Source organism: Solea solea, chromosome 17 (genome assembly GCF_958295425.1).
Source record: "Solea solea chromosome 17, fSolSol10.1, whole genome shotgun sequence".
NCBI lineage: Eukaryota > Metazoa > Chordata > Actinopteri > Pleuronectiformes > Soleidae > Solea > Solea solea.
In genome coordinates this window covers 13,689,301-13,715,959 of record NC_081150.1, presented here as the reverse complement: position 1 = coordinate 13,715,959, position 26,659 = coordinate 13,689,301, and the positions used below count along the sequence as shown (strand labels likewise).

At 42.6% G+C, this 26,659-nt stretch overlaps 2 protein-coding genes across 3 annotated transcripts in view; one reads left to right on the top strand and one right to left on the bottom strand.

The window, feature by feature from the left end:
• Positions 1-22,625, bottom strand: part of LOC131443782 (protein eva-1 homolog A) — a 72,576-nt gene extending 49,951 nt beyond the window's left edge. Inside the window, exons 1-2 of one of the 2 annotated variants that reach the window (XM_058613740.1) lie at positions 22,376-22,625; positions 379-602 (exon numbers count right to left, since the gene is read on the bottom strand). Coding sequence is in view for 1 of the 2 variants with exons in the window: in XM_058613739.1 (XP_058469722.1) it covers positions 379-602; positions 19,828-19,936 (333 nt within the window). In the remaining variant the exon portion in view is untranslated. Of the gene's footprint in view, positions 1-378; positions 603-19,827; positions 20,137-22,375 lie in introns of those variants that run through there. The other variant, XM_058613739.1, reaches the window with a different exon arrangement.
• Positions 22,626-22,958: 333 nt separating this feature from the next.
• mrpl19 (mitochondrial ribosomal protein L19) lies at positions 22,959-25,465 on the top strand. The gene is made up of 6 exons (XM_058613743.1): positions 22,959-23,114; positions 23,342-23,459; positions 23,560-23,678; positions 24,158-24,292; positions 24,569-24,750; positions 24,845-25,465. The coding sequence occupies exons 1-6, from the start codon at positions 23,036-23,038 to the stop codon at positions 25,064-25,066; spliced, it is 855 nt and encodes a 284-aa protein (XP_058469726.1). The 5' UTR covers positions 22,959-23,035; the 3' UTR covers positions 25,067-25,465.
• Positions 25,466-26,659: the final 1,194 nt, after the last annotated feature.

Genomic DNA, 26,659 nt, shown 5'->3' with positions numbered 1-26,659 from the left:
AATAAACAGAGCAGCTGAATGAATGCTGAGTGGGAGATGTTTGTGTTGGTGCTAAAAAGTGGGCCACCTAATGTAGCCACATATTAATTTAGGAGAGGACGTTGAGGCAAGGACCCCATGAAATCGCTTTGTGTGATGGGAACATACAAGCCTGCTTCCTCTTTAGAGAGTGTAATTTGCTGGAAAACCTCCTCACAAAGCATTACATAATCAGTGCTCATCCCAAATTTAACCCGGGGCCAATTTTACCATTTTAGAGTGCACATTCTCTGAAAAGAATTTACAGCTGCAAAGCAAGGTCATGTATGTGTGAGAAGTGGAAAAAAAGATGATTGGATCTTCTGAAACTGTGACAAATGACGGAGGTCAGTTAATTACCTGAAGTGCAGTGGACACCGAACAATATCGATCATCCTCCTGGATGTTGTAAGAGCTCAAGAGGGCCTGGTAGCTCTGGGGGCACCGCTGGGGATCAGAGGCACCTCTTCTTCCGTAGAAAGCTGACTGGACCGTGATGGTGGTGCGTGGTGGGCAGCGAACAGAGAGGAAGTCTCCTTCGCAGGCCTGCTCAGTGTAGTTCCTCAACACTTTGGAAAGGTAGCCTGTAAGACAAGGTGGCAAAGCAGCTTCTACCTTAGAAACCTCCCATCACAGACAAATGCATTAAAAAGACATAGCTTTTAAACCCGCAAGACGCTGATACACAGAAAATAATCCCTAAATTCTAAATGCTGTATTTATTTTTAATGCACCAGAACCAACACCCTACCTCTGTCTTGCCTACCCGAGGCTAAATTATTGTGCGGAGACATTTGATGTTATTTTAATCTCTTCTACTTGTCCTTTTTTTTGTTGCATAATGTTGTGCTTTCATGGACAGCTGGCAGTGCAGTATGTCAGCAAGCCTTGACAGAGAACTACTTACATTTAAAAAGATGCACCCCAGGCTTAGAATACCAGAACAACAGAGAGAGAGTAAAGTTTTAGCTTATGTAGCTGATAGCGTCAGCCCTCCGGTCATGGCTGTAGAATAGACTCCTGTGTTTGATATTAAAAAATACCTGCCAAGGATGAAGTTGGAAGCCTAACATTATTACAGTTCAGACACAAGGTTAGAGTGCAGACTGGATGTTTCCCAACAGACTTAAAAAACAGAATTCAACAGCATTTTTTCTGCAAACTTCAAGGAAATATGATGTCCAACTTATTAAAAACATACAATATATACCAGAAAGTAATGTGGCTTTATAAGTGGGACGGACTGTCCAGTGTCTGTCCTACCACCTTTCGCATGTTCACTTCCACAACACAACAAGTGCGCATCAAAGACTATGAAGAGAAACATTAAAAACCATTTAATGGAACAAGCACTACGTGAACTTTCATTTAACCTCGGAGGCGGCTTGGAAATGACATAAACACTCTCATTCTTTTGAAAACACTGACGTCTCTCGGCTCGCTCGACTTTCCCATTAGGAGTCCTTGAGAGCTGCCAGTCGGCCTGTCAGTCACTCATGAGAGCTGAACCCATCACAAAGCCGCCATTAACATTCCAGCCGATGTGAGAAGGGGAACATAGATAAAGGAGAGAGCTGATCCCCTGGCTACTGTCATATAATGTGACTCTATCTGGTCCATTTATGGGCTGGCTGGCTGCAGGAGAGGACAAACAATCACTTAAGTCGGAGCTTCTCCCCTTTCAAGAATTTGCTGGAATTGTTCAATGTAATACCCAAATTAAGATCGTCTACTTCTCAACTACAGTCAACTTGCAAACCCAGCACGGGGTTTCCCAGCTAAGTGCTCAATAAACACATTTACGAAGAGTCAACACGCACTCGCGCTCACAAAGTGGACACACTGTGATTCAATTACCTTTATTTGGTCAGCGTTTGTTAGGCGAGAGGAAATAGCACCAAAGTGACCCCTAACTCACACATTAGCACACACACACACACACAGTGTGGCCTTATCGCCATGGCCACGCTTAGAAATGAGGAAGAGAAACAAGAGACATTGCCAGTTCTCGAAAAAGGTCAGCCCTCGGTCTAAATAGAGATGGTTATTAAACTACCACTCCTCACAGTAACAGGTTTCCACCTGTGGCCTGGCAGAAAACAGGTGTACATGCAAGGCTATTTTAACTTCATTTAAGGATTATTCGCATGCCACATACCAAATTATTGGGAATGTTGACAATAGACCAACCACAGCCACTCTCTTTATGTTACAGCTTGGATTTAAAAAAATACTTTCAATCAGGGATGAGCTGATAATGATCTTCAGCTTTGGTATCGGTCATATACTAAGTTAAAATCACTGGATTAGATATCAAAAATAGAAAAATATGACACTAAGTAGCCTTAAAATGCTTCCATACAAGCACAGGCTCTAAAGAGAGCCATCAATATTCAGTGTGAACTTATTCTAAGATTAAATGAGAATAAAGCTGATAGCAGAAATGAAGAAGTCAAGCTATTTCCTACTTACAATACCTAACATAACTTAAATTCAAATATGCTAAATTATATTACAACAATACTGTGTACTATGTGTGTATGAACTTATAGAATGCTGTCTCACAAGGTTTTTCCAATTCACTTCGTCGTTTTCATTGTGTGGCCTTAATATCTCCCTCTTCAAAAGTCACAGTATCCCTCTTTCACTCACACAGGTCTGCACTGCCTGCCACATTCCACACAGGGTGAGGTGAGGGGGAAGCTGGCATTCCCCCTGACAGTCGGACCACACACCAACACGCATGCATACAAAACGTCAACATAAACAACGCGGTGAGAGCACGTCCTTGCTGGTTGGCTCTCGGAGCGAGGGTGTGTGTGTGTGTGTGTGTGTGTGTGGCGTTACTGCAACAGTATCGCATTATAAGGGCTGGTTCTTGGCAAAGCGCCATTGCCATGAGAGACCGCGAGTTTGTGCAGCCCTGCAGTTAACCGAGCCTCGGTACAGTGGCGTAACCATGGCGACGGCTGAGGTTATGAAGGAGGCGACCGAAGATAGACGTGTGAATTCGCACGGGCCAATTAGGGGAGGAGTTTCTTAAGGGAGGAGGGATCCTTGAGCAACAGTTTGCGCACCACAAACACACCGATGCGCCTTCCTCCGCCCAACAAAGTGAGACTGTGGGTAAAAGGTAAATAGATTATCTCACACAAACCCTCAGGTGCTTTCGGTAGAATCTATTTCTCTTCTTCGCCATCCCACCCTCTTTCCACTCTCTCTCTCTCTCTTGAGTTCTTCTTCGGGATTGTCACTATTGTTCCATTCACCCTACCTGTTGACTGAAGTCTCCTTTCAAGGCCAACGAATCAGGCTGGGTTAGGGCACCTGTGTAAACCGCCTAGCCAATGACAGGTGTCCCTCAGAGGCAAGAAGGCTGAACAATGCCGAACAATGCTGGAAGAACACCCAGGCGTCTCGTCTCCTCCCCGTTTCTTTTCATGTGGGGCCAGACTCCTTCCTTAACTCGCGCTCTGCCCTTTCCCTTGACAAAGGCACTGCACTATTATGTCTACAGGCTTGTTTATTTGGTCATTAAAAGGCGGGAGGCCGCGGTCATGATGCCGTTCGTGTACAAACATGACACTCCTGTCCTGTCCTGGACTGGATTGAAAGGCCTGCAAGATCCATCCAACTCTGCACAAGCAGCATTGGGGAGCAGTCCTGAACATGGACACGGGGGCAACTGCACCTGCCTTTTGAATGCATCGCCCAACACGGGTGGATTTCTTTTGTCATATGACGCCACTCAAGAACGTCCACGCTTTAGCAGCAATCGCAATCTTTCAGCCAATCGTGAAGCTCATAATCAGACGCACTTGTGGTAATTAGCTGCTTATTGGTGGTCACGTGTTGACCCTGAGGTCTGACCCAGTGATAGAGAGGGTCACAAGGTTAGTGACGGGCCTCTGTCTTGTGTCAACATGACACAGAGCGACGCCAGCTACACACGGAGTTCCTCTCTGCGAGTCGCTGATTGGTCACAACCCGGTGCAGGTCACATACCAAGTGCCAACTTATAACAAAATCTTTTGTTTGTTTTTGAATACCGGGGGGTGGGGGGGAGACTTATGAAGGTTAGTTCTCCTCCAGCTGGAGCCTCCGCTGCAACCTCACCCGTCTCTCCTTTCAGGTCAGGCAGAGAGGAAAGCTCTAGCTAACTCTGCTTATGGTTCGACTAAGCTGAGGTGTTCAGTGTCTTCTGAGAATGAGAGTGTGACAGGTATTTCTGACAAGAGCAGAGAGCAGGTGGGAGGAGATGGCGCAGAGAGAGAGAGAGAGAGAGAGAGAGAGAGAGAGAGAGAGAGAGAGAGGGCGGTTTGACTCCAGAGGCAGTTCAGGTGGATACCCTGTCTGTTATTCACGCTCAGGGCTTTCCCTGCTTTTGAAAGATGCCGCCTCCTCTGATTGGCTGGAGAATGAACACTACACCGTGGCTCGGAGTATGACTGAAGTGTTACAATACTGCGGGCTTAATGCAGATTATTATTCAGCTGCTTAAGCCTTAAACTAATTTTATTACTGTTTGTCAAGCCTTGAGGTGGTAATGTAGAATATTGCAGAATATTAGAAGGTTAAAGCAGAGCTCTTAGCAAAAGTAAATGTTTATACTTTCGTTCAGAAAGCGTCAAGAGGCTGTATAAACTGCAGTCTCTTGAAACAGATCATAGATGTAATAAAGATAAAGACACTTCCAAATTCCGCCTATGATAACCAAGAGGTCCTTGAAAGACACAAAATCAAAGACAGCATTGCGTTTCATCTTGGTACATTAGGTATTTAGGCATTTACAGCTTCATGATTTTTTATTGGTGGTATTTTAAGCTAATTATAGCCATCATAACCATCAAATGCTTAGAGATGTGGAGGTGGAGGCCCACTGCTGTGGAAGGAATTCCCCTTTAACTAGTGATTACTGGGAAGAGCAGAGGTTTCCCTCCAAAGATGCAGGCCGCACTGTGGCTGCACTCTAGAGGAAGCTGGCGGAGATGAGGAGGAGACGGCATGAATGATGAAAAGCGGACGCGATGATGAGTGTTGGGAGAGGGAAAGTGGTAGATGAAGATGCCCGGACTAACCAAGTGTTGATTAAAATTGCTAAAAGCTCGGTTTTCAGTGAAGAGAGATCTTTCATAAGCAGAGCCACCACGTACAGGATGTGGCAGCAGAGGTCCAAAGGCCAGAGTGTGGTGGCTTTACGCCCTGTTGTAATTAGTTCTCTTCACAGACCGCAGAGGCGGCACGAGGGCCTGGAGCACGGCATGACAAACAGATAAAACAACTGCCGCCTCTAAATCACATGTGGTCAAAAACTCTACATTCACCTCCTCAGACTGGAGCTTTGTATGACACGCGGGCTCAATGGGACTGGTCGGTGACATGCACTAAATGGAACCTTACAACGTGCGACGATAAAGAAAAGAGCAAGAGTTCACGGAGATGCCACGAAGGACACGCTCCCCGCACACGGGACATGAGCGGCTGTTGTAAATATGCCAAGAACTGTATTCACAGCAAAAAAAAAAAAACACATTCCTAAAATACACTGCATTCCTCTGCCTATAAGACGTTAGTCTTGCCACTAAAGTCACGTTTTGGATTAGGGTACTTTATTCCTAATCGCAAAAAAGGGGCATAGAGATATTTTGTTAAAGCCTAAGCAGTTAAATTTACCATAGGTCAGAGAAGGATTATCACTCAAAGTACCAACTGGGTGGTGCGCTGAAGTGCTGCAGGGCATGCCATGCACCGAGCGTTTTGTGCAATGACTTATGCAGCAACTTAGCCTTTTGGAATAGACACGTAACAGTTGGGGCAATGGAGATTGTAGAACATACTGTACTGTGTCGTTACCTCTTATCAAAGTCCCTGAAAACATGTTTTCTCAATCCAACTCCTCCTACATAAATGAGGCATTTTCTTTTTAGTTACTGTTAAACGAGAGAATTCTGAAAGTGTTTTTTTTCTGTGGGTCAAAGGTGACGTCATGCACTCTCCTCAACCAGCGATGTCTTAATGCTGGTTTGGTCAACGTCAACAAGAATCTGATCAAACGACATCCCCCATTCTGATCATGGTGATAAACGGTTAATTGTTACTAAATAATTACTCAGAATTAAAGGAATACTTCACCAATTTACCGATTACTAGAATAGGGGTAGTATTTTTGAAAAATTGTGCTTCCCAACCTCAGTTTCCCCTGAGTTGGGAAATATCTTCATTCTTCTCTTTGTTACGTGGCCAATTTTACGAAGTTACGAAGCACAATTGTTCAAAAATACTATCCCTATTCTAGTAATACAAAGCTAGTGCAAATTGGTTGAATATTCCTTTTTTAGTTTTCACAGGAGGCATGAATAGTTTAGTACGTGTGAGAATCGGAGACATTTGTATTGACAGCAGTCAGTGAAGGCTGCTTAACTTGGTGAAGTGCAGACGTCTTTGAATGCTTGACCCATTGAACATGTTAACGAACACATACTGTTACTGTACACGCAGTAACTGAATGGGTGGGCGTGTCAGCTGAAGGGGCTTACTCTCATGAGGTTGGTCCACTGGATTTAACCCCAGCGTTGGGTTTTACTCTTTTGACTTTGAAAAACCTCAGTTCAAGGACCAGAACTTCCCCACCTCTTCACCACTGGGGGTTGAACACAGCATGTGTTCCGCATTGTGCTATCAAGACTTCCCTTAAGACTGATCAAACAACAGCTAATAAAACTGAAAAGTGTGGAAGAGATGGGGGAAACAGCCAGAGAAAGCAGATAAACAGAGTGACGGACAGCTTGACGCTCAGAAAAGAAGAAAGGAGGATTTCTTTCGGAATCACCATGTGAGCTTTTTTACTCACAGTGTGCATCAATATCCTTGGACGACGCTCTTCTTGATTCGATTTAAACTTTGCCTTCCTCCCCCGACAGAGACCGGAGCCTGAGCAGCTGAAGCCATTAAAACCAGAGACACAAACACAAACACGCCGTTTTCCTCCTCCCTCTGATGGCTTATCTTTCAAACACCTACACACACGATGCAGGTTCAAATACACTCACACATGCACAGGCACACAAACATCCAATGGGCTCAACATGAACAACAAACTTCTTCTTCACCCCCCCAGCTTCCCCTGAACAAAGCTTATTTATTTGTTCACACAAACCATGACGTATGCTTCCCATCGCAGCATTGGCACCGGCTCTTAAAAATTATAGTCTGGGCGTTTAAAAAAGAAGCTGAACATTCAACAATAAAACCAACAGGAGAGGAAATGAGGGTCATATGGGTGTGACGATGGCATTTTTGGAAGGATATCACTATTATGAATGGATAAATTAGTGATAAATTAAAAGGAAACGCCGTCATGAAGTGAGATCGAAACGAGCCTTCAAATCTTTTTCATTGTAGAGACACAAAACAAAAAAGAACATTTGATCCTATAATGGCAGGAAAACACTTGCTAAAGGGAAGAGCCACAAAAACACTGAACAAGGACATGGCTATGGCTAAGAGAAAAACAGCAATATCAAATTGCAGGTCTGTGGTTTGTAGGTTAAACAAATTGTCAATTGAAACAATGCAGTTAGCAATTCACCAATGCTGCAATTTGACTGCTCCATTAAAAATGTTGTGAGAAAATAGATATTTCAGAATTCTTGATGTAGTTTTCTTTTTTTTTAATTGACTACATTTAAGTTAGAGCCTTTGTGGCAAGAAGACCCGGATTCTCCCGTTTCCTCCCGCAGTCCAAAAACATTCAGATTTGGGAATTAGGCAAATTGGAGTGAAAGGTTGTTTGTCTCTATGTGGCCCTGTGATGGACTAGCAACAACATATCCAGGGTGTACGCCGCTTGGATTGGCACCAGCAGGGAGGTGGTGAATCATTCTATGAGACACCAGACAACAAAAAACTTCAAAAATGAAAGAATTCTCCCTGATAAATAATGGATATGATGAACAGTGTCGAATTCTAGACAACAGAGATAACGTGATGTTTGCTTAGATGTACGTGCCAACACTGTGTACTTTTATCTGCCACGCAAACACAACTACAGTGATGTCACATTCGATGAAAGGCACATATCAGACGGGACTGAGGAATTCATGCTCTGGAGGCCGACACCAACAGCAGCTCTTCTCGCTTTCCCGCAGACACACAAAATCAAAGATAAAAATCCTCAGCCAGCAGCTTAGCTTAAATAAAAACCATAGAAGAAGCTTCAGCTGAGAGTCAAAGTTTGAGGTTTATATTTCAGGTTATTGCAGTTCACTAAAACTTACTATGAGAGGAAATCAACCTGTGGGTCCGGTGTCTAAGCTCATCCTGAGGGGGTGACATTGGTAAGGAACATCTGCCAGCTTGAAAAGGGCCTCATGGTTGGACAGTGGCCGCTAAGTCTCCCTTAGGGAGTCCCGCGCAAACCAAACACTGGTCCTACTCACACCCTCCCATGACCTCTGTTAGCACGTGCCTTTTCTTGCGACCTCCGGGGGTGAGAGGGCACGAGGCGAGGACGCTTTTACTCCAAGTTTCTAAACATGTGTCTTGTATGCTTCTTATCATTGGACAGACTGGTGGTGGTGGTGGTGGTGGTGGGGGGTGAAGATTGAAAGACTGACAGCAGTGAGGTTCCGGGAACACCCTCCCTGCTGTTTGCTTCCATGTCCAGACGCCCACAGGCACCCGCACAGAGAAAGTGTTCACGACACAGAGAGAGGAGAGAAGGAGAGAGAGATCCAGGAGGAGGAGGAGGAGGAGATATCTATCATTTTAATGGTCACTTTTATGGCTTGGGAGAGCTGGGAGGAAACCAGACTGCCCCATCACTAAACGCAGACACCACACAGTGTGTGGGATGCAACGTCACCGAGTGAAGGACAGATGTACCCTTCTTCACTCATTCTCACGACAGCAAACTGGACTAAAGTGATTCCTGGGTGTGGCAGTGGTAGCCTAAGGCTTAGAGGAGTGAGAGCTTTTAAAAGAGAGGTCATCAGAGGAATGATTTCCTTTCACTGGTGTTCCTCTGCTGCTGTGCAGTTCAGACAGAAAGGTGTCACAGAAACTGATCGTTGATGAATAAATGGTGGTAGAATCATCAGCGCAAGTTGGCAGAAAGGTTGATGCACTTTGTTCGGGTCTACGTTCAGTTAGGAAACTCCTGACCTCTCCGTACCTTAAATCTTAGTAAGGCCTCGTTTCCACCGAGCGATAAAGTGCAATTCAAGTCACCGCAGTGCGGTTTGGAATTGTACACCCCGATCAGGCTTGTGTTTCCACCGCGGGGATGTGTGGGCCGGATACATAAATTACGCGGCTATTTGCGCAGCTGCGTCGGCTACGCGGATAACGTAATGTCGAACCTAAAAAAATAATGCAGCGCAAACAAAGAGCAACAATGGAGGACGTCCAGGATTCCGTCTTCTAGGAACGTGGCCGTTTATCACGGAAGAGGAAGACAAACTTTGTTTGAAAGAAGGCTGCGGGCTGAATCCAAACCAGAGACACTTAACTGGTGTCTCGCTGTCCACAAATCAACAATCTGCAGTGTTTCCAGGTGCCAAAAACCGGTTATTTTGGTAGTCTTCTCAATGACTGACACTATATATCAAAATGATTCCAAACTATGCCGTTTGGTGCAACAGGGCTTTAGATACCATGATACAATTATGGCTGTCTCGGTCAGTGTACTACTGCTGTTCCTCTGTCTTGTCGTGTCGTGTCCACCACAGAGTCTGAAGGAACATGATCCAGTCCGTGACTTTTTTTCCTTCTCTCCCTGCGCCGCGACCGTATGGTGCACAGCCAGAGCAAAAGAGCGACACAGACCTTTTTATTCCCCCAAAATATAATGATTTGGCTTGGTTTGAGTAAAGGAAGCAACAGCACTTCAAGGACACAAGTGCAGCTTATATTAACTCCGTGATGATAAACTTCACAAGACTGAACCAATCTATAAAAAGGTGAAAGAATGAGGCTTTTTATTTTAAGAATAATGCTTGGAGTGGGTGGGCACTGAAAAGCTTTTTGGGGGAATTAACAAGCTTATCTTTGGGGGGGCTGCTCTGTGAAAACAAGCAATAGAACAACTCCTGAGGAGCTGAGGGAGTAGAAAGCCATCTGCAGCATGTCCAAAGGGACTTAGCAGGGAGATCCCCTTCCATTTACAACAAACCCTGAGAGAGGAGAGCAGGAATGACCTGGCTAAACGTGAGAGCTTACCTTGCCCTTGTCACTCAGAGGTTCTCACAGAGTTTGTTTTCGTTGCACCGGGGGTCTATGTGGGAAGACGTTTCTCTTCACGCCGGACGCACAGAATGCTTGTGCACAATGAAGTCGGCCATGTGTTGCTCAATATAAAGCTATTTTACACTCTTACATTCACACCGACTCACAAAAAGCAACTGAAATATGAGTTGATAACATCGTTTGAAGCCTGATTTTCTCATAGCCACACAAAGTCATGTCAATGGGAACTGAATGTAGCTGTGAAAACAGTCATTATCAATATTCACACCACATAATTCACTGCAATGAAACAATATATGGTCTCTAAGGAGAGGAGAACACAGGGGCTGGAGCACTGACTTGTGCATTTGGTATAAATCTGATCAGACTTTGTTTCAAATTATGTAATTAGTAATGTAATGTAATGTTCTAAAATATGAAAAGGCCATTTTCCTTCTGGAGGAATAAAGGATACAGTGTGGCCTTGACTACATACAAATGTGTATTATCATTATTTATCTCTGCAGATACAGAGTATGTGTATATATATATATATATATATATATATATATATATATATATATATATATATATATATATATATATATATATATACACACACACATGTATATATATATATCTATATATATATACATACATATATATATACATATACATATATACATGTGTTTTCTTGAAAGGAGCTGGTAAGAAACATTTTGGTATGTGTGCATGGGAAAAAACAAAGGGAAAATCCCCCCCCCCCCACCCTTGCTCTCTCTCTTGTTCCCTTCCCCTTACCTGAACAACCAGAGGGGCCAGTAAGCAACAGATTAGCAGCGCTTAGGGGAGCAGGCTGCTGTAGCGTGCTGTAATGCAGACTGTCACTCCGTCACAGTTGGGGGGCTGCACAATGCCTCCTTGTTCAGACTGGCCCTCCGACGCCCCACCTCTCTACCTCTCCATTTCTTTCTCTCTCTCTCTCTCTCTCTCTCTCTCTCTGTGTCTTTCTTTCCTCTGGTCCTTTAATCAAACCAATAAAAACTAATAGCTTTCCAAAAAAGTTTCTTTCCTTCTAGATAGAGTAGATGACTGAGGGATGGAGAGAATAAAAAAAAGAAGGGGGGCGGGGGGGCGGACATGTAGACTCCTAAACCAGACATAAATCAGCACCCAGGAAGAGAGGGAGAAAATGAGACAGGAGGGAGGAGGAGTGGCATCAAAGCATGGCTGACATTCTTCAAGATGCAAGAGCAGAGGAGTGTGGTTTATGTACATTTGCGTTGTGTGTGTGTGTGTGGGGAGGGGGGGGTGTTGTAACTCAGCACATACGTGGGGTGGACATAAGGGTGGGGGATAATTGCCAGTCTTTCTCATTACCTGTCTGTGTGTTTTATCTACAGTTCAGTTTCACCGCGGCGATGGACGCTGCGCTGCACGTGGCCGTACCTGCGGCAGGCATCAGCACTCTGATCCTCGCTGAACGTTCTGCTTACAGAACTGAAGAGCTTGTGTTTAAAATGACAGGTGAGAATGCTTGCTGCTTAATAAATTGCACTTACTGTTGCCAAAACAAAGACGGTATAAATGAGCAAATCGCTCACAGCTGCATGAAGCAACAGCCGGGGATGTCACTGAAGAATCTTATTAGCATTTCATCCATGTTTTCTTTGGAGGGTTTTTTTTTTTTTTTTTTAACACAACTCCTTCATGCAAGAGAGGGCAAGTGCAAACACACACCTGCAATGTCTACATATATGTCTTTGCAGACAAGTGGGCAAGAATTAGGCCCCTTCTTCCCACCCCAATAACAGTTTTTACTATAAATCCATCCAGCTCAACGTCTAAATGGGCGATTTGGGTGGTTTTAGGGATTGGCAGAATTACAGCATAGGGAAAAATAATGATTATGGCATTAAAGGCTGAGTGGTTGAGCAGTTTTCTGCTGATTATAAGATTTGATTAAGACATCCACCCATTTTAGCTGGTAGTTAAACCACCTTCTCAGCCTGTGTTAACAATTTAAAAATGCAGTGTGGGTTTAATTTGAGTGTTTCACCCCAAAATCAGGGCCCAGACAGACACTGTTTGAAAAAGTGACACCTACTCTCACTTCAATTACAGTTTTGATATAGATCCCCCCCCAACAACCCAACAACCTCATTTAACTCTCTTACACTTACTTACCTACTGCAGAACAGTGCTGAGACACCATTCACACCACACACACTAGGTCTGCTCATATCACTGGAATCATCAATCACTGATTTCATCGGTTTGAGTGTTTTTTCAATAATTTAAAACAAGCTTTCAGATTTTTCCACTTCTTAAATGTGAATATTTTCTGGTTTCTTTGCTCCATGTAACAAATAAATCATTAAAACTGAATCCTTTTGGTTTGTGGACAAAAAAAAGACATTCTGAGAACTGCATCTACACCAATTTGTTTTCATTTTAAAAGGGGCTATAAATATATAATATAAATATATATATGTATATATATAAAATATGTACAACAGGGGCCGATAGCATTTAAAACAGGTACTGTAATCCCAATTCAGAGCATTGCCATGGTTTCCACAACACACACTAACAAAGAAGTGCACTTATACCTGGGTTCTTATCCAAGAGAAAGTTATCCACACAGCGATCTGCCTTTAACTTCCTCTCTTTATTTCTTGTAACTCATCTCCAATGCCAAACCTCATTTTCCTTCTCTGGTCAAGATGTTTATGAGAAGGGTTGTGAGGCCTTCACACCAGGATAGTCTGGGGGACAAAGGGGCGGGAAATTTCACACCTTCATTTGGTTTAGTTCACTTTAGCACTGCACGTTTGGAAGCGGACCAAACTGCCAGGAAAACATCACAATGTTAAAAAAAGCTACTTGTTTGGGGCGGTACTGCCCAAAATGAGCTCTGACCAGGAAGAAGAAAAAAACAATCTGTCTCATCGATTGGCCAGGACCGAAAACGGAAATCCATCCCCTTCAGCCGGCTAGTTCAAAACAAACAATGGAGCAACACCAAATGTATGCAGTCTTAGGGTTTCTGTTTTTTATTTGGTGTTCAAACCCATTTGGTTTTTCACAAGAAGCAGCAGGCGAGGTAGCGAGCTATCCTCACTTCCTCTCTTTGGTTCACTGGATAGTCCGTTCGCATTTCCCACTGTAAGCGAAACCAGACCCACGTTTTTAGGTGGACCAGAGTTTCGATAAGATTTCACACCTGCCCAAGCGAAGCAGACTACCCGAGGAAGCAGACTATCCGAGGGAACAGACTCTGGGCCGTTTGAACAGACCAAAAGGCTCTGGTGTGAAAGTGCCCTGAAACTCAGTCCATGAGTTTTCAAAACAAAACAGTGTGGAACACCAGGTGTAGCCATGGTTTAAATCCAAAAAAACATTGAGTGTGGAGTTGAACCAGCCTGTGTTTCACTCACACACACACAGAGTAGAACAAAAGCAACATCGGTTGTTTGACAATTATCACAGCACCAAAAACAAACCGTACTGAACAGACAAACTCTCAAAAGTTCAAACCAAAGCAAACTTAACAAATTGGGGCAGAATTATTTTCTGCGTTGAGTACTTTTTATTGATAGATAACAAACACGTTAGGCAACAAAACCTCAGTGCAACTATTTCAATAGCACCAGGACATTATCGACATTCCATGGCTCCATTCAGTCGAGTATTGCCCCAACAGCATCTTAACCATTTAATAAGCATTACCTCAGTCAGGATGTGCTGCCTTTCCACACATATTTTGGCGACGGGACAAAAAGTGATTTTGTTTGGTGCGTGTTAATATGGCTTATATGCCACGACTTGATTCAGTTGACACAAAACTCTCGCCTTTAAGAGTGCGTCTGCTTTGAGCAGACGTTCACATTAAATCACGTCTACGCTGTCGCCTCCAACGCTTTCTCCTTTTATTCTGGGACTTTCCATCAGAGCATTCTGGTTCTAATTTAAAGAAAAAAAAGGATACGTTCTTAAAAAAAGCAACAAAACAACTGACTTTTTCCAACACGATTACTCGAAGGCATCCATGTGTGTTGCAGTTTTATGTGGGATAACATTAATCGAATGCCGTTTCCTGTCGTAAACACGCGTCTCTCAACGCCAACACAACTCCGTCACGCCCCCCCCAACATGATGTCAAGCACTGCTTTATATGTGTGTTTGTTTATGTACAAATTATTGTATCTAGGCGGAGAGACTCACACAGCAGGTCATGTCTTTCAACGCTATAGAGTTGTGCCAAGCCTGACTTCCACCTTAAATTACACACACTCGCTCACTCACACACACACAGCGCCATAAATACACACAGGGCACATTCAGAAGTCATCTACATTACACGTACGAGCCGTCTGCCCCCAAAGGCTCTTTAGTCTCGCATTTGAATTTCCCGTCTTCCTTTCCCTAAAGTCTTGTTAGTGACGTTTAATGCTCCTCTATATGAACGGCATCACTCACCTACTTTATATTAACGCTGCGTGTCAGAGAACACACGCAGCTCTGCGGCTGTTTCAAGTGTCGGCAATAAATTCTTTGCCCAAGTTTACACTTTTTTTCTGTAACATGAAGCGCATGCCCCGGGTTTAATGGCTTTCTGTCGGTTGATTTACAGTTCTGATTCACATCCACCTCTCAGTTTATGTCTGCATCTTTAATTGTGTCTTAATTATGATTCAAGTATTGGAAGATCCAGACCAGGGGTGTCAAACTAAAAATGAGCATCTAGGCTGGTCGAGAGGGGGCCGGACTACCTTTTCAGTAGCAAGAACTTGAAAATAAAACACAATATTCCATCATGATATCGCAGTTAAGATATTTTTGATAATATTTGACAGAATTTCAAAGTAAAAGTGCTCGTTTTGATATGGAACGATCTTTACTTCACAATAAAAACATATACAGGATGCAAAATCATCTATAATATCAAAAATGAACTGTAATTAAAATGCCAAACAAGCTTATATATGTAACTTAATTCAACGTTGAATGCAATACATATAATAATGTGATCATTGTGAAAACATTGTTAGCATTATATTCAGTCTGTAACTATATCACCTCACTGGCAGCTGTGTTTAAAAGAAGACGAGGTCGTGGGCCATGTTTTTATGATAACGTGACATAAAGTGTTTGACACCTCTGGCAATGGAGGAATTTCATCTGGAGAAGCAGATTTGATTGAATCTCTCAGCATTCAGGTGGATTTAAATGAAGAAATGAAGAATTTCAATCAAAACTGCCGTTTCAAGCTCCGTCCTTTCTTGACACTGAACAGTTTTATCAGACAATCAATCAAAATCATTCGCAGGAACTATTCTTTGAAGAAAACGCACACCACCCACTCCTTATTTTTCTCCATTTACTTCAAGAGAAAAGCAGCATTATACACCAGGCTGCCGCTGTCCGCCTTGCTGCCTGCCGACACCGCAGTAGACAAAACAAGCGGGAAGCAGGATTTGTTTAGACAGAGCTCACCTGGCGCTAACGCAGACACAGAAACAGTGATCAGGCAAGCCCTAGGGAGGAGTACAAGGGAGCAAGGAGGTGGGGGGGGAAGCAATGGTGAGGAAAGAGGTCGAGGAGCTGATGAGTGTGTGAGAGTAGGGGGAAGGGAAGGGACCTAGAGAAGGGAGCATGGGGTTCAGTGTTCACTGCTACCCCTCGACCAGGGCCACTCGCAATATCAGAGCCGATTAAGATTTTCAGGGGCCTCAAGTAGCGCTCGGTGATAGGTGGAGGGGTGTGGTTGTGTGTGTGGGGGTTGGCAGTTAGGCGGGTAGCCTATAATCCAGGACTTGCGCATAGGCTAATAGCAAAAAAAGGCGGATTTGTCTGTCTGTGTTTGCGTCGGCCGCAGTGTCCTGCAGCTTTGCCATAAAGAAGTAACCAGCTGATCTGTCCCAGAGAGACATTTACATGTAAAAAAAAAAAAAAAAAAAAAACGTCCCTTTGATTCAAGCCATTGTCAGTTACGTTGACAGAATGCTGATTAAGCCCATCAGCTAGACATACACTCTCTTTTCTCTGTTCTCGGGCAACATTCCAGAGCTGCACACAGGAAGTGATTTGTTTTGAAGTAAAGCAAAACGGCTGCAAACAGACTGGACTCTGCAATTTCAGGGGATAAACTCTTCTCGTCTTGCCTCAGTCAGGTCTGATAGTTCTGCTCGACATATGAAGGGTGCATCATCAGAATAAGGTGATGTCATTTGTGTTCACAGAGACCAAACAAAAGCAGACTAACCTTCACAAAAATTAACAAAATTACACACTGCAGCTTTAGATTAAATGTAATTATTTTCCCATCAACTGATTCATTGTTCAGTCTACAAATTCATGTTAGTCCAATGATACGTTTTCCTCCTCCATTTACTATAATCAGTAATTTAATAAATGATTTGTCAGTTGATGAACCTAATTGACTCCACCTATAGTATAAATGTATATTCTGTTCTTTAGAATCTTTACCGAAGCAGCTCCATCAAAACTGACTGGACACGTTTGAAGTGAAACAAAATTCATGACCTAAATGCTGTCGACTTTCTCTCGCCGATCGTGGCCGACATGTGTTCATGAGCTTCGACAGCGGCGAACAAAGACCGAGATGGATGACGACTCCCCCCTAACCACACACTCGCAGTTAGTAGGGGTTGACCTCAGTTGACCCCTGAGCCCCTCAACAGCCTCACATCCCCATTCACTGGGGTTAAATAAGGTTCTTGCCCACGGGGTTTTATGACAGGGGAAGAGAATAAATGAGGCTTCCCCGTGGCCCTTTGCTAGAATTGGCCGGGTTACAGCTGATAAACTGTGCGGTGTCTCTTCAACATTTCCACAGTTAAAAGAAACTTAGTGAACATCGTGACATAAAAGTCTCGATTTCTGTTAATGAACTGTGTCGGAACCGACAAGACTTTACCACTTCCCTTTTTTTCTTCTTCACAACTACATATTAACCTAAACGATAACCTCGACGTTATCTGATAAGAGCATCCAGTAAACAGACATAAAGCAATAACAGCCTGTGAGACTCATTCACTATCTCTGGCGGGATCTGACACCTGGTATTTGAAATTGATAAATACTCATCACCACAAAATCTCTTTAATGTATACAACTGAATGTGATGCCTTCAAATCTCTTATTGTTTAATAACATTAGAAAAGCTGCACGTCTTGGAAGAATCTTGACACATGTAGTGACGGACAGTTTGCTTGGGCCCTTGTCGCTCAAGAGACCTCGTTTTTCTGAGGACAATAAGATCATATAATGAGTTTCTACAAAACGAAAAAAACAACAAGCACTTATCAATAACTTATGACGTGAGGAGCCCGGGGGCTCCCGAGTGTTGTGACGCTCACTCCACACCTCTAATTAGCCGTTAAGGCAGCTGTATAATAGACGATGATAACAGGGAGAGAGACAGAATTAAATTACCCCGCAGCAGAGTTTGTTTCCATTTGAGCAACGGGGCTGAAAGACGCTGACGAAATCTGAAACGGCCCTTTGTAGTTGCTGTTGTCAACAAACGCGAGACACGCTGAGTGACACAGATTGACTAAAAATAGCATGCGATGAAGTTAAAAATCGACTTTTACTACCGTGGACATTCCTGTGGAGGAATGAATCCAGGTGGATTCCACCTTAAAACGTCACAGATGAGACTGCAGTGTCACTAATTCGACCATCTTGACTTGACAGATGTTTGATCTAAGCACACCACTTCTGTCACCCTGGCACCACCTGTCAGTCAAACGAGCTCCTCCCGGGTCTCCAGGGAGACTCCAGCTGGTCAAGAATGCGAGGGCCTGAAAGATGTCATTGTCTTTCTTTGGTATTCTTAGACAGCTCCCTCTCTCATTCTCTCAAGCGTCCCTTTCACTCAAAAGGGGACGCTTGGCCAGCGTTTGTGTACAAGGATGCTGCTGCACAGCGGCGAGCAAACAAACCCTGCAACAGTGTCTCTCTATTGGACTTATTCTGCCAGGAAACAGTGACAGCCCGCACTCTTATTATAGCCACGAGGAAAGATCAACCGTTTTTAAAATCTAAATCACAACATGAAACGTTCCATCATCAGTGCATATCACAACATGTAGCACATACATGTTGGAAACAATCAATATCTGCAATAGGATACAGTGGTTTCATGTGGTAATGCTCAATAATACTTACTATTACACAGTGAGTATTGAACTGAACCTGAAGATGACTTACATTAAATTAGACTGCAAAAATCTAGCAGAAAAACAGGAATTAGATATTCATATTAGTATTTGGGGGTGGAACACTTCAAATTCATTTGTAAAATTAATTTTCAAAGTCACATTTTGTGTCATATTCGTCTGAATGCTTATAGTGACAGATGGAAAAGTGGCCGTGATGCTTCAATATAGAAAATGTAATCATATAACCAGGTTCCATAAGACTACATTATGGTGTTTTCTGCACAACTCTGTTCACTTAGAATTACAGGTGGATTTAAACTCATTATTTCTGTCTGATATGACGTCCAAGCAACACAAACCTGGAATCAGACGGTTTTAAATACCCCCTGCTCGCTTAATTAACCACCATTTGATCTACTCAGTGTGTAACTTATGGCCCTGACCAACAACCCGCTCACACACACACACACACACACATGGAAATGACAGACATGGAACCTTGTTAACAGCAATGTACTTTTTAGCAGCTCATTAGGCAACACGTAGACACAGTCATACAGAGGGCATGTTCAACATACATGTGCTCCTTAGCACCTTTCCCCCACAGTGTTAGTCGGCCTGTTTCCAACCATTAGACTCATTAGAGGCCAATTAACACTGACACAAAGCACCCTTCCTGTTTTATGGCACAGTAAACAAAACCTGTAGGCTTTAACCCTGGTCTCAGTACAGCTCAGTGGGCTATAATGCAACACAGAATAACCCATTATTTTTAGTAACTTGACAGAAAAGAGAGCAGATTCTGGCAACCCAAAATAACTGTCAACCATGTATTCACGTTCTTTTCTAGCTTCTATCATGTGGAGCACAGAAAATCAGACAAACACACATGGTTTCCCATCGAGTAACACATTAACTACATCCTTCCATTTATCTCGAAGGCATCAGTGGTGGGGAAGTATGTCGCAGAGCTTTGCTGGGACTCTGGCTTTAGGGTGAAATGGCAACCTGTTGCTTTGTAAGTGCCCTGTGTGTGGCCATCCTGCACCAACTGTGTTAAACTCGGCCAAAAAAAGATAAGCGCAAATGCGGGTCTTTTCCGCGTGTTTTAAAGTTGTGTTTTGTAGTGGGTTTGTGGCGCAAACATTCGCGTGTGCGTGCCGCGGCACGCCAGAGGCACGGCTTGTTGTCCTGAGAGGCTGAAATCACAGCTCGTTCACTCTGCAGAGTCAAAAACAAAACAAAAACACGCGTAAAGACTTTTACTCATCTCTCCGAGGACGCGTGTATTCCTCAAATCACACAGCTCAGAAAATTGGGATTGGCATTTAAAGCGCATGGAAACGCGTCCACGCTGCGTTTCTGTCAACCAAAAACACGAACCGTGACCAACCTGAGAAATCTGAAGAGCCTTTGGTGAGATCGCTGAGCACAGTGAGGCACGTTATTCCCAACAGGAGCGCACTACTGACGGCTGACAGAGTCCCATCTGAGAAGAACATCCTTGAAGCCTCAGAGTTGTTGAGTTCCTCCGTAGCATTAGAAAGTCCAACAACAACAACAACAACAACAGCAACATAAAGAGCAGCAGCAACATTGGGTTTCAGCTTCTGCGTCGCATGCGAGAGATGTGCGGTCCCATCATACCTCTGTAGTCTCCCCTCATCCTCCCACTACACTGCTGTGAGACTGAGATTCTGAGCTTAGCTCAGCTCCCCCCCTCTCTCTCCCTCCCTCTCTCTCTCACTTAGTCACACACACACACACACACACACACACGCACTGCATTTGTAACTGCGTGTTGTGTAGAGCAGACAGTGGAGGCAGCAGCCCACCTGAGGACCGAAGCCTCCCTCCCTCACTCACTCACTCCCTCCACCCTGGCCTGCAAGAGTTCACGACAACACAGTGAAACCAAAATATCTCAGTGAACCCATGTCGTTACAATGTAACAAGTGTGGTTTAGTGCAACCATTAGTATGGAAGGAGCCATTTTTGCCCCCTATCCACGCAAATAAAAGTCCCCTGGAGCCATAAAATTAAAAATTAAGATAATAACATGTATAAAGGTTTTTATATATATAAATATATAAAGAGAGAGAGAGAGCACTCCAGGGCCACCGTACCAAACAGTGAACAATATTTTTATAATAATACATTAGGTTATATTTATCACATTATTGAATTCAACATTTAATTACACATATAAGATTGGCTAGTGTTTTAATGACGATGTCCTCTCTTTAACTTCTATTTTATTTGTGTCTGTTTTTGTTATTTACTGATTCATTTTGCCTCATAAATATGATTTTTTTTGTGAACTTTATATCAAAACAAACATTTTGGAATGGTGTGCAATATCGTCCTAAATATTTTTAACTGCAACATCATTGTAGAGTATCAAGATGTAATTTTAATATATATTCACTAAACAGTTCATTTTAGCCCAAATGTTAGACTTTTTTTCTATTGCATTGCATTTATGAAATTTAAGAAGTACAAAAAGAAAACATTTCATTGTTGCTTATATCCAACCAAAATAAAATATAGAATTGTGTAGATCTAGTCCATCCATTGTATTTTGTAAATCGTGTTGGATTTGGGTTGGTTTTCAATATCACATTTGACGTAGATATTAAAAACACACTTTAATTTATCGCCTTGATCTCTAAATAAGAGGGGTTCATTTTGAAATAGAAAAGAAAATAAAGCAGCAGATAGGAGACCACATCATTATTATCAAATATAAATTATGTTTAGTATTGTCTTTGTATTAGTATGACCTTTAAAACATTGGTGATACTGAAATGACACAGTTGCTTATTGTAGTTGTTGTAAAGGACATCCCACAAGTGTAAACCATACAGGCAGGTTGGCCATAACAATAATAACAATGACTAGAAAATCTTGACTCAAAATCTTGATCGCATCTGTTCTCAGTGCCCATGTCATCAGTTGCAAAAAATGTTTTAAACCATGGTGAAAGTGTTCCTAATAAATAGAACAGTGATGTGTTGCTAACAAACGGATCAGATGCCATCATCAATGTCATCAAACGGACTCAGAGGAACTGACAAGAGTACACTGAAGTTACAGCCAAAGAAACAACAGGTAATTTCCTCTGTCCATTAGAGGGCGCTGTGAACAGTTGTACACATCATTTATTTTCATCCGCTGCATCGAATGACTGGAACTTATTACACAAAGCTGGATGCTTTTATCTGTGTCTCTACTTTTAAACGGTGTCTAAAGGCAATTATTAATGACACTTCTGAAATTAAATGTTTTACCAAAATTTGACAGTTTTTGACAGTTTGACAAGTTTCTGAAGACTTAATTTACATGTGTGTTACTGTTTAATGTGTCTGATGGTTGTAGCTAGTGTTTTCTGGCACTTGCCAGGCCAACATTGTAAACATTAATTTGTTCTAATTGCTTTGCCTGATAAAATAAATGTTGAATAAAACGCATCCCAACAAACTCATAAGTTATACACAATGAAAATAAATGTATCAATGAACCTGAATCCTTAACACTGGTATTTTGTGGTTGCACTCAATTAGGCTCAATTGGAAAACTACACTTGGACATGAAAAATGTAAGACATTGATTTAATTGTTATTATTGATTTCGCATGGTAAATATCAAGTATAAAATGTATTCATCTTCTTTAAGCTTTATTCGTACAAAACAAGCAACCAAATGTATTTATTTATTTATTACTATTGCTATTTTTGTTTTTAATAAAGTATATCAATATTTATTGCCCACCCCATGCGACTTAACTATGATGACTACTTGCATGTTGTATGTTTATATTTTTATTTTTTATTTATATTCCCGGAACGTTAGGTGTAACCATAAATATCGGCCCCCACATCCGTTCACCATTCGTGCCAATATTCAAATGCAGTGTTATATGGACTTCATTTACGACTTACTCGTGCCGGTGCAGATGAGGGAACAGCGGGAGAGGAGATTCTCTGACGGCGGGGCATCATTTATCGTCCAAGTTTTACATTGTCAAAGAAAAAAGTCCAAATTCGGCGGTTAGCTTCTCACTCTCGCGTATCCTCTGTTTCCGGAAGCAGGTGTCCATGTCCACAAATCAGCAGCAAAAACCGGACGAGACCACCGGGACCGGACTTATTTCCTTTTGAGTGTTACCTTGAATTGAACACCGAACTTCATTTAAAATTTAAAATATTTAAAATACTAGAAGGAAAACCTGGCTGGTATCCATGGGGGTAAAATACTGAAACAAATTGAAAATAAAATGTGTTTGTTTTGGATCAGTAATGATGTATAATTCACAATAAAAACACGTATAATGCAAAATGAATATATAAATATCAAAAACAAACATTTGACATGGAATCGCACTGGTGTGTTGCCAAACCGACTCTAACAATATATTTATTTAGGACATTTAAAAGAGCACTTACCATTTAACTTTTCAATACAAAGAGACGAACCACGGAACGCTTCCGCCATCTTGTGGCCATCTTGCTTGATTGCAGAATCGAACAAAGCGCATTTCATTGACATTTGCCTTCCGCCGGCTTCCGTACATTTTCCCATGCGACAACAGAAGGTCAGACATGGCTGCCTGCACCAATAGGTTAGACAAATTTATACTTTCCATGAGGTTGTTACGGAACCAGCAGCTCCAAAATGAACGTAAGTAAAATGAAAACGCACTCTTTTCTCTCATTTATAAACGTTACAATTCCCCGGCAGGTTGCGAATATGGCGTCAATGTACAGTTTATACTACACGAGCTAGGAAGCTAACAGCGTAACCCGTCCTTCTCTACACGTATTCGTGACCAAAACCAGTGTTTCTGTGTCTGCGCTAACACATGTGAGTGATGTGCGTTTGAAAAATACATGTCTTGTTATTTACAGGGTTTCTGTCCACGTCTGTGTGTCGTCCTGCTCCGGAGAAGGACAGCGATCCTCCCAAATTCACGCCTCCACCCAAACCCGTCATCATAGATAAATCAAAAACTATAATTTTGAGAAAGTATGGCGAAAGTACATTTATCAGAATCTCTTAACAGTCAACATTTTAGGTTAAGTCAAGTTTTCAAACGTGTTGTCTCTTTTTTTTGTGTCTCCGACAGGTTTCTGAGTCCAGAGTTCATCCCACCACGACAGAGAACAGACCCTTTCAAGTTTTACCTGGAGAGGAAAGACATGATCCTCAGAAGGAAAGTGCTCAAAATCCCGGAATTCTACGTAGGTAAGAAAATACACTCACTGTCCACTTTGTTAGGTACACACAACACCACACAAGTTGGCAGGAGTGGCACCTGTTGTGGTCTTCTGCTGCTGTAGCCCATTTTGGGTTTGATGTGTTATCTGGCTGCTTCTTGATATCGACACTGCAGGCCTGTTCATCCACCCTGTTATGAGTCAATGCACAGGCAAAGTAGTTTTGGAGAAATTATTTTAAAATCCTACATTGTGCCGCTTTGAAAGTATAAGGACTAGTAAACGATAAAATGATTGGTCATAAAAGAAGATAAAGGAAGATACTTGACGTTACGTTAAATAGGATATAATAGGTTTAAATTAATGAAATTCCCATTTAAATTGGTTCAACTGGCAGCCCTGACAGGGCAAGGCCCTTGACTAAAGTACACATAAGTGACTTTTACTAACACTATATGCATATAGATACTTAATATCATAATTTAAGTTATTTTTGTTTGTTTCAAGGGAGTATCCTGGCGGTGAACATGGCCGATCCTAATGCCAGTGGAAAAACAAACCGTTTTGTCGGCATCTGTATCCAGAGGGGTGGGAAGGGGCTGGGAGCCACATTTATCCTGAGGAACGTCATCAATAATCAAGGTAAGGTTTGTTCAGTTGCTGTACTGTTTTTATCAATAGCAGATATTTTGTTGAATTTTTTTGTTATTAAGGTAACCCAACAAACAAATGTCGTACAAATGTTAAAGTTACTTGGATATAGGTAAAAGTGGCATATAAATACAATTACTGCAATTGAAAAATAAGAATGTTTAAGTGTTTACCGAATCGTCTGAAGAAGAGGAAATGTTTGCAATGGCACTTTACCCATCCAGATGTTGTGTTTTTATGATGTATATCTATGTGTGTGTTGCCCAGGTGTGGAGATGTGCTATGAGCAGTATAGTCCTCTCATTCAAAGTGTTGAGGTGCTCAAGCTGGAAAAAAGGCTGGACGACAACCTAATGTATCTGAGAGATGCTATGCCCGAGTACAGCACTGTGGACCCGAATATGAAGCCTGAGACTTTTTCCACGAGTGGAGAGGTGCCTGTCAACAAGGTGAGACTGCTTCAAGAACAAATGTACATGAGATACAATGAAACTACGGCATGTTGAGCAGTGAAATGATTCATCATCTCTGTCCATTAACCAGATTAAAGTAAGGATGCGCCCCAAGCCCTGGTTGAAACGCTGGGAACGACCCAAGTTCAACATCCAGGGCATCCGCTTCGACCTGCGCCTGACCCCGCAGCAGATGGAGGGAGCCCAGAAGAGGGCAGAACCTTGGCGGGAGTACGACATGATGAAGGAGTACGACACGTCCGTGCTGGAGGAGCAGATCTTCAGTGAGGTCCAGAGCGAGATGAGCAAATGAGGAAGAGGCAAAGTTCAAGTCAGAGTTTCTTCATAAGAATGGGAAAAGGCTGTAACATGAGTTTCTCATGGACATGGCAGACTGCTGGAAGTTTACTCACTTGTTGAAAATCAGCCACACACGTGTATATAAGGAGGAGCCATCATGGGAACTAGGGCTGGACAAGTAATCACCAACTCATTGAAAGTGAAATATCCAAAATACACAAAAAAAACAACAACATGATGAGGACATTGTGCAGTTGCTGCAGGAATTCAACGGTCCAAAACTCTTAAAATGAGGAAATGACAGTTAAGATGCATAAATGAACACTTTCATATGTGATGGGGGCATTGTTATGACAGCAGTTATTTAGCAGATATTAAGTGGTTTCATTAACAAAATAAATTAAAAAAATAACGGTGTGTTCTTGTGTTTCTTTTGACTGAAGCCTTTTTTTGTGTGCTGTGTGTAGTCTTAACACTAGGTGGCGCCACTTGTCTACAAATGAGGCTTCCATCAGCAGTTGCATAACGGCCTCTCCTGTGTGTACACAGTATTTTGAGGGAAATTCCTGCCGCGGTGAATAATACATACAGCATTGTTTCAGCTGAGCAAATGATGAGGGGCCCGTTACCACAAACAGGTTGACGGTGGTTTACGGTTTAAAACTTGAAAAAAGATCAATCATCTGTACATGTGCCAGGTTAAAAGGGCTTCTGGGTTTAACTTAATGAAGATTTTTTATTTATTTTTTGTTAAATCAATCAGTAAATCGGCTTCTTTGGAACAGGCCCCAGTATACTGCACTTTGAGGAAAGAAAAAAAAAAAATGGGACCAAGGACACCCGGTAGTGTTTTGCTGTTGTGGATGGAAAATTGTGGTGTTGAGATGGTATGTTAGAGCGTCAGTTAGGTCGTATAAAAACACTTGGATTCCTTATGTTGTGTCTGCGCTCCTGTGTGTGTGTGTGTGTGTGTGTGTGTGTGTGTGTGTGTATAAACACACAGAATGAGTCCCTGCACTCTAATTTCTCCATATTACAGGATGAGACGCAGAGAAAATGGCCTCTAATACAGGAGTAGCAGATGTTTACTGTGCTCATTATGGACCACACAGATTCCCTGAGTGAAGATAGGGGTGGAATAAAGAAAGTGATTATTCATGAAACATTTAAGGGCATGGAGTGGAAGAAAGCTTTTCATGTCGCTTTGCAGCAGTTCACAGCCTATTTGCTGGTGCTAATGGCTATCTAGTTATTTCTGGCCCAATTGTCCATACCTGTTGAAATCACTTGCCACCTTATTTACTCTCTGGTCAGTCAGACTTTGACCTGCAGCAAAGAAAACCACCGTCCATCTGCTTCTGTGTACAGTAAGACTGAGAGCCCGTCCTGTGCATTGTCATTACGCTTACCCACTGAACCAGCTGGTCCTTTCACCTTCTCATTTTTCACTCTCAGTACTTCAGTTCGGGGCAGATTGATGTTCACATGTGGGGGCGGCAACCAAAAATGTTTACCCTACGGCACGCCGTCGAAATCCTCAGAAGCATTCTCTGCTTGGTGACGCCACTGCGCTGGTAAACCGGCTCAAAACCGCAAAGAGTTACTC

Coding starts and splice junctions, on each gene's coding strand:
- mrpl19 (XM_058613743.1), top strand. CDS start 23,036: ATGGCTGCCTGCACCAATAGGTTAGACAAATTTATACTTTCCATGAGG. Junction 23,679..24,157: donor AATCCCGGAATTCTACGTAG/GTAAGAAAATAC, acceptor GTTTGTTTCAAG/GGAGTATCCTGGCGGTGAAC. Junction 24,751..24,844: donor GAGAGGTGCCTGTCAACAAG/GTGAGACTGCTT, acceptor TCCATTAACCAG/ATTAAAGTAAGGATGCGCCC.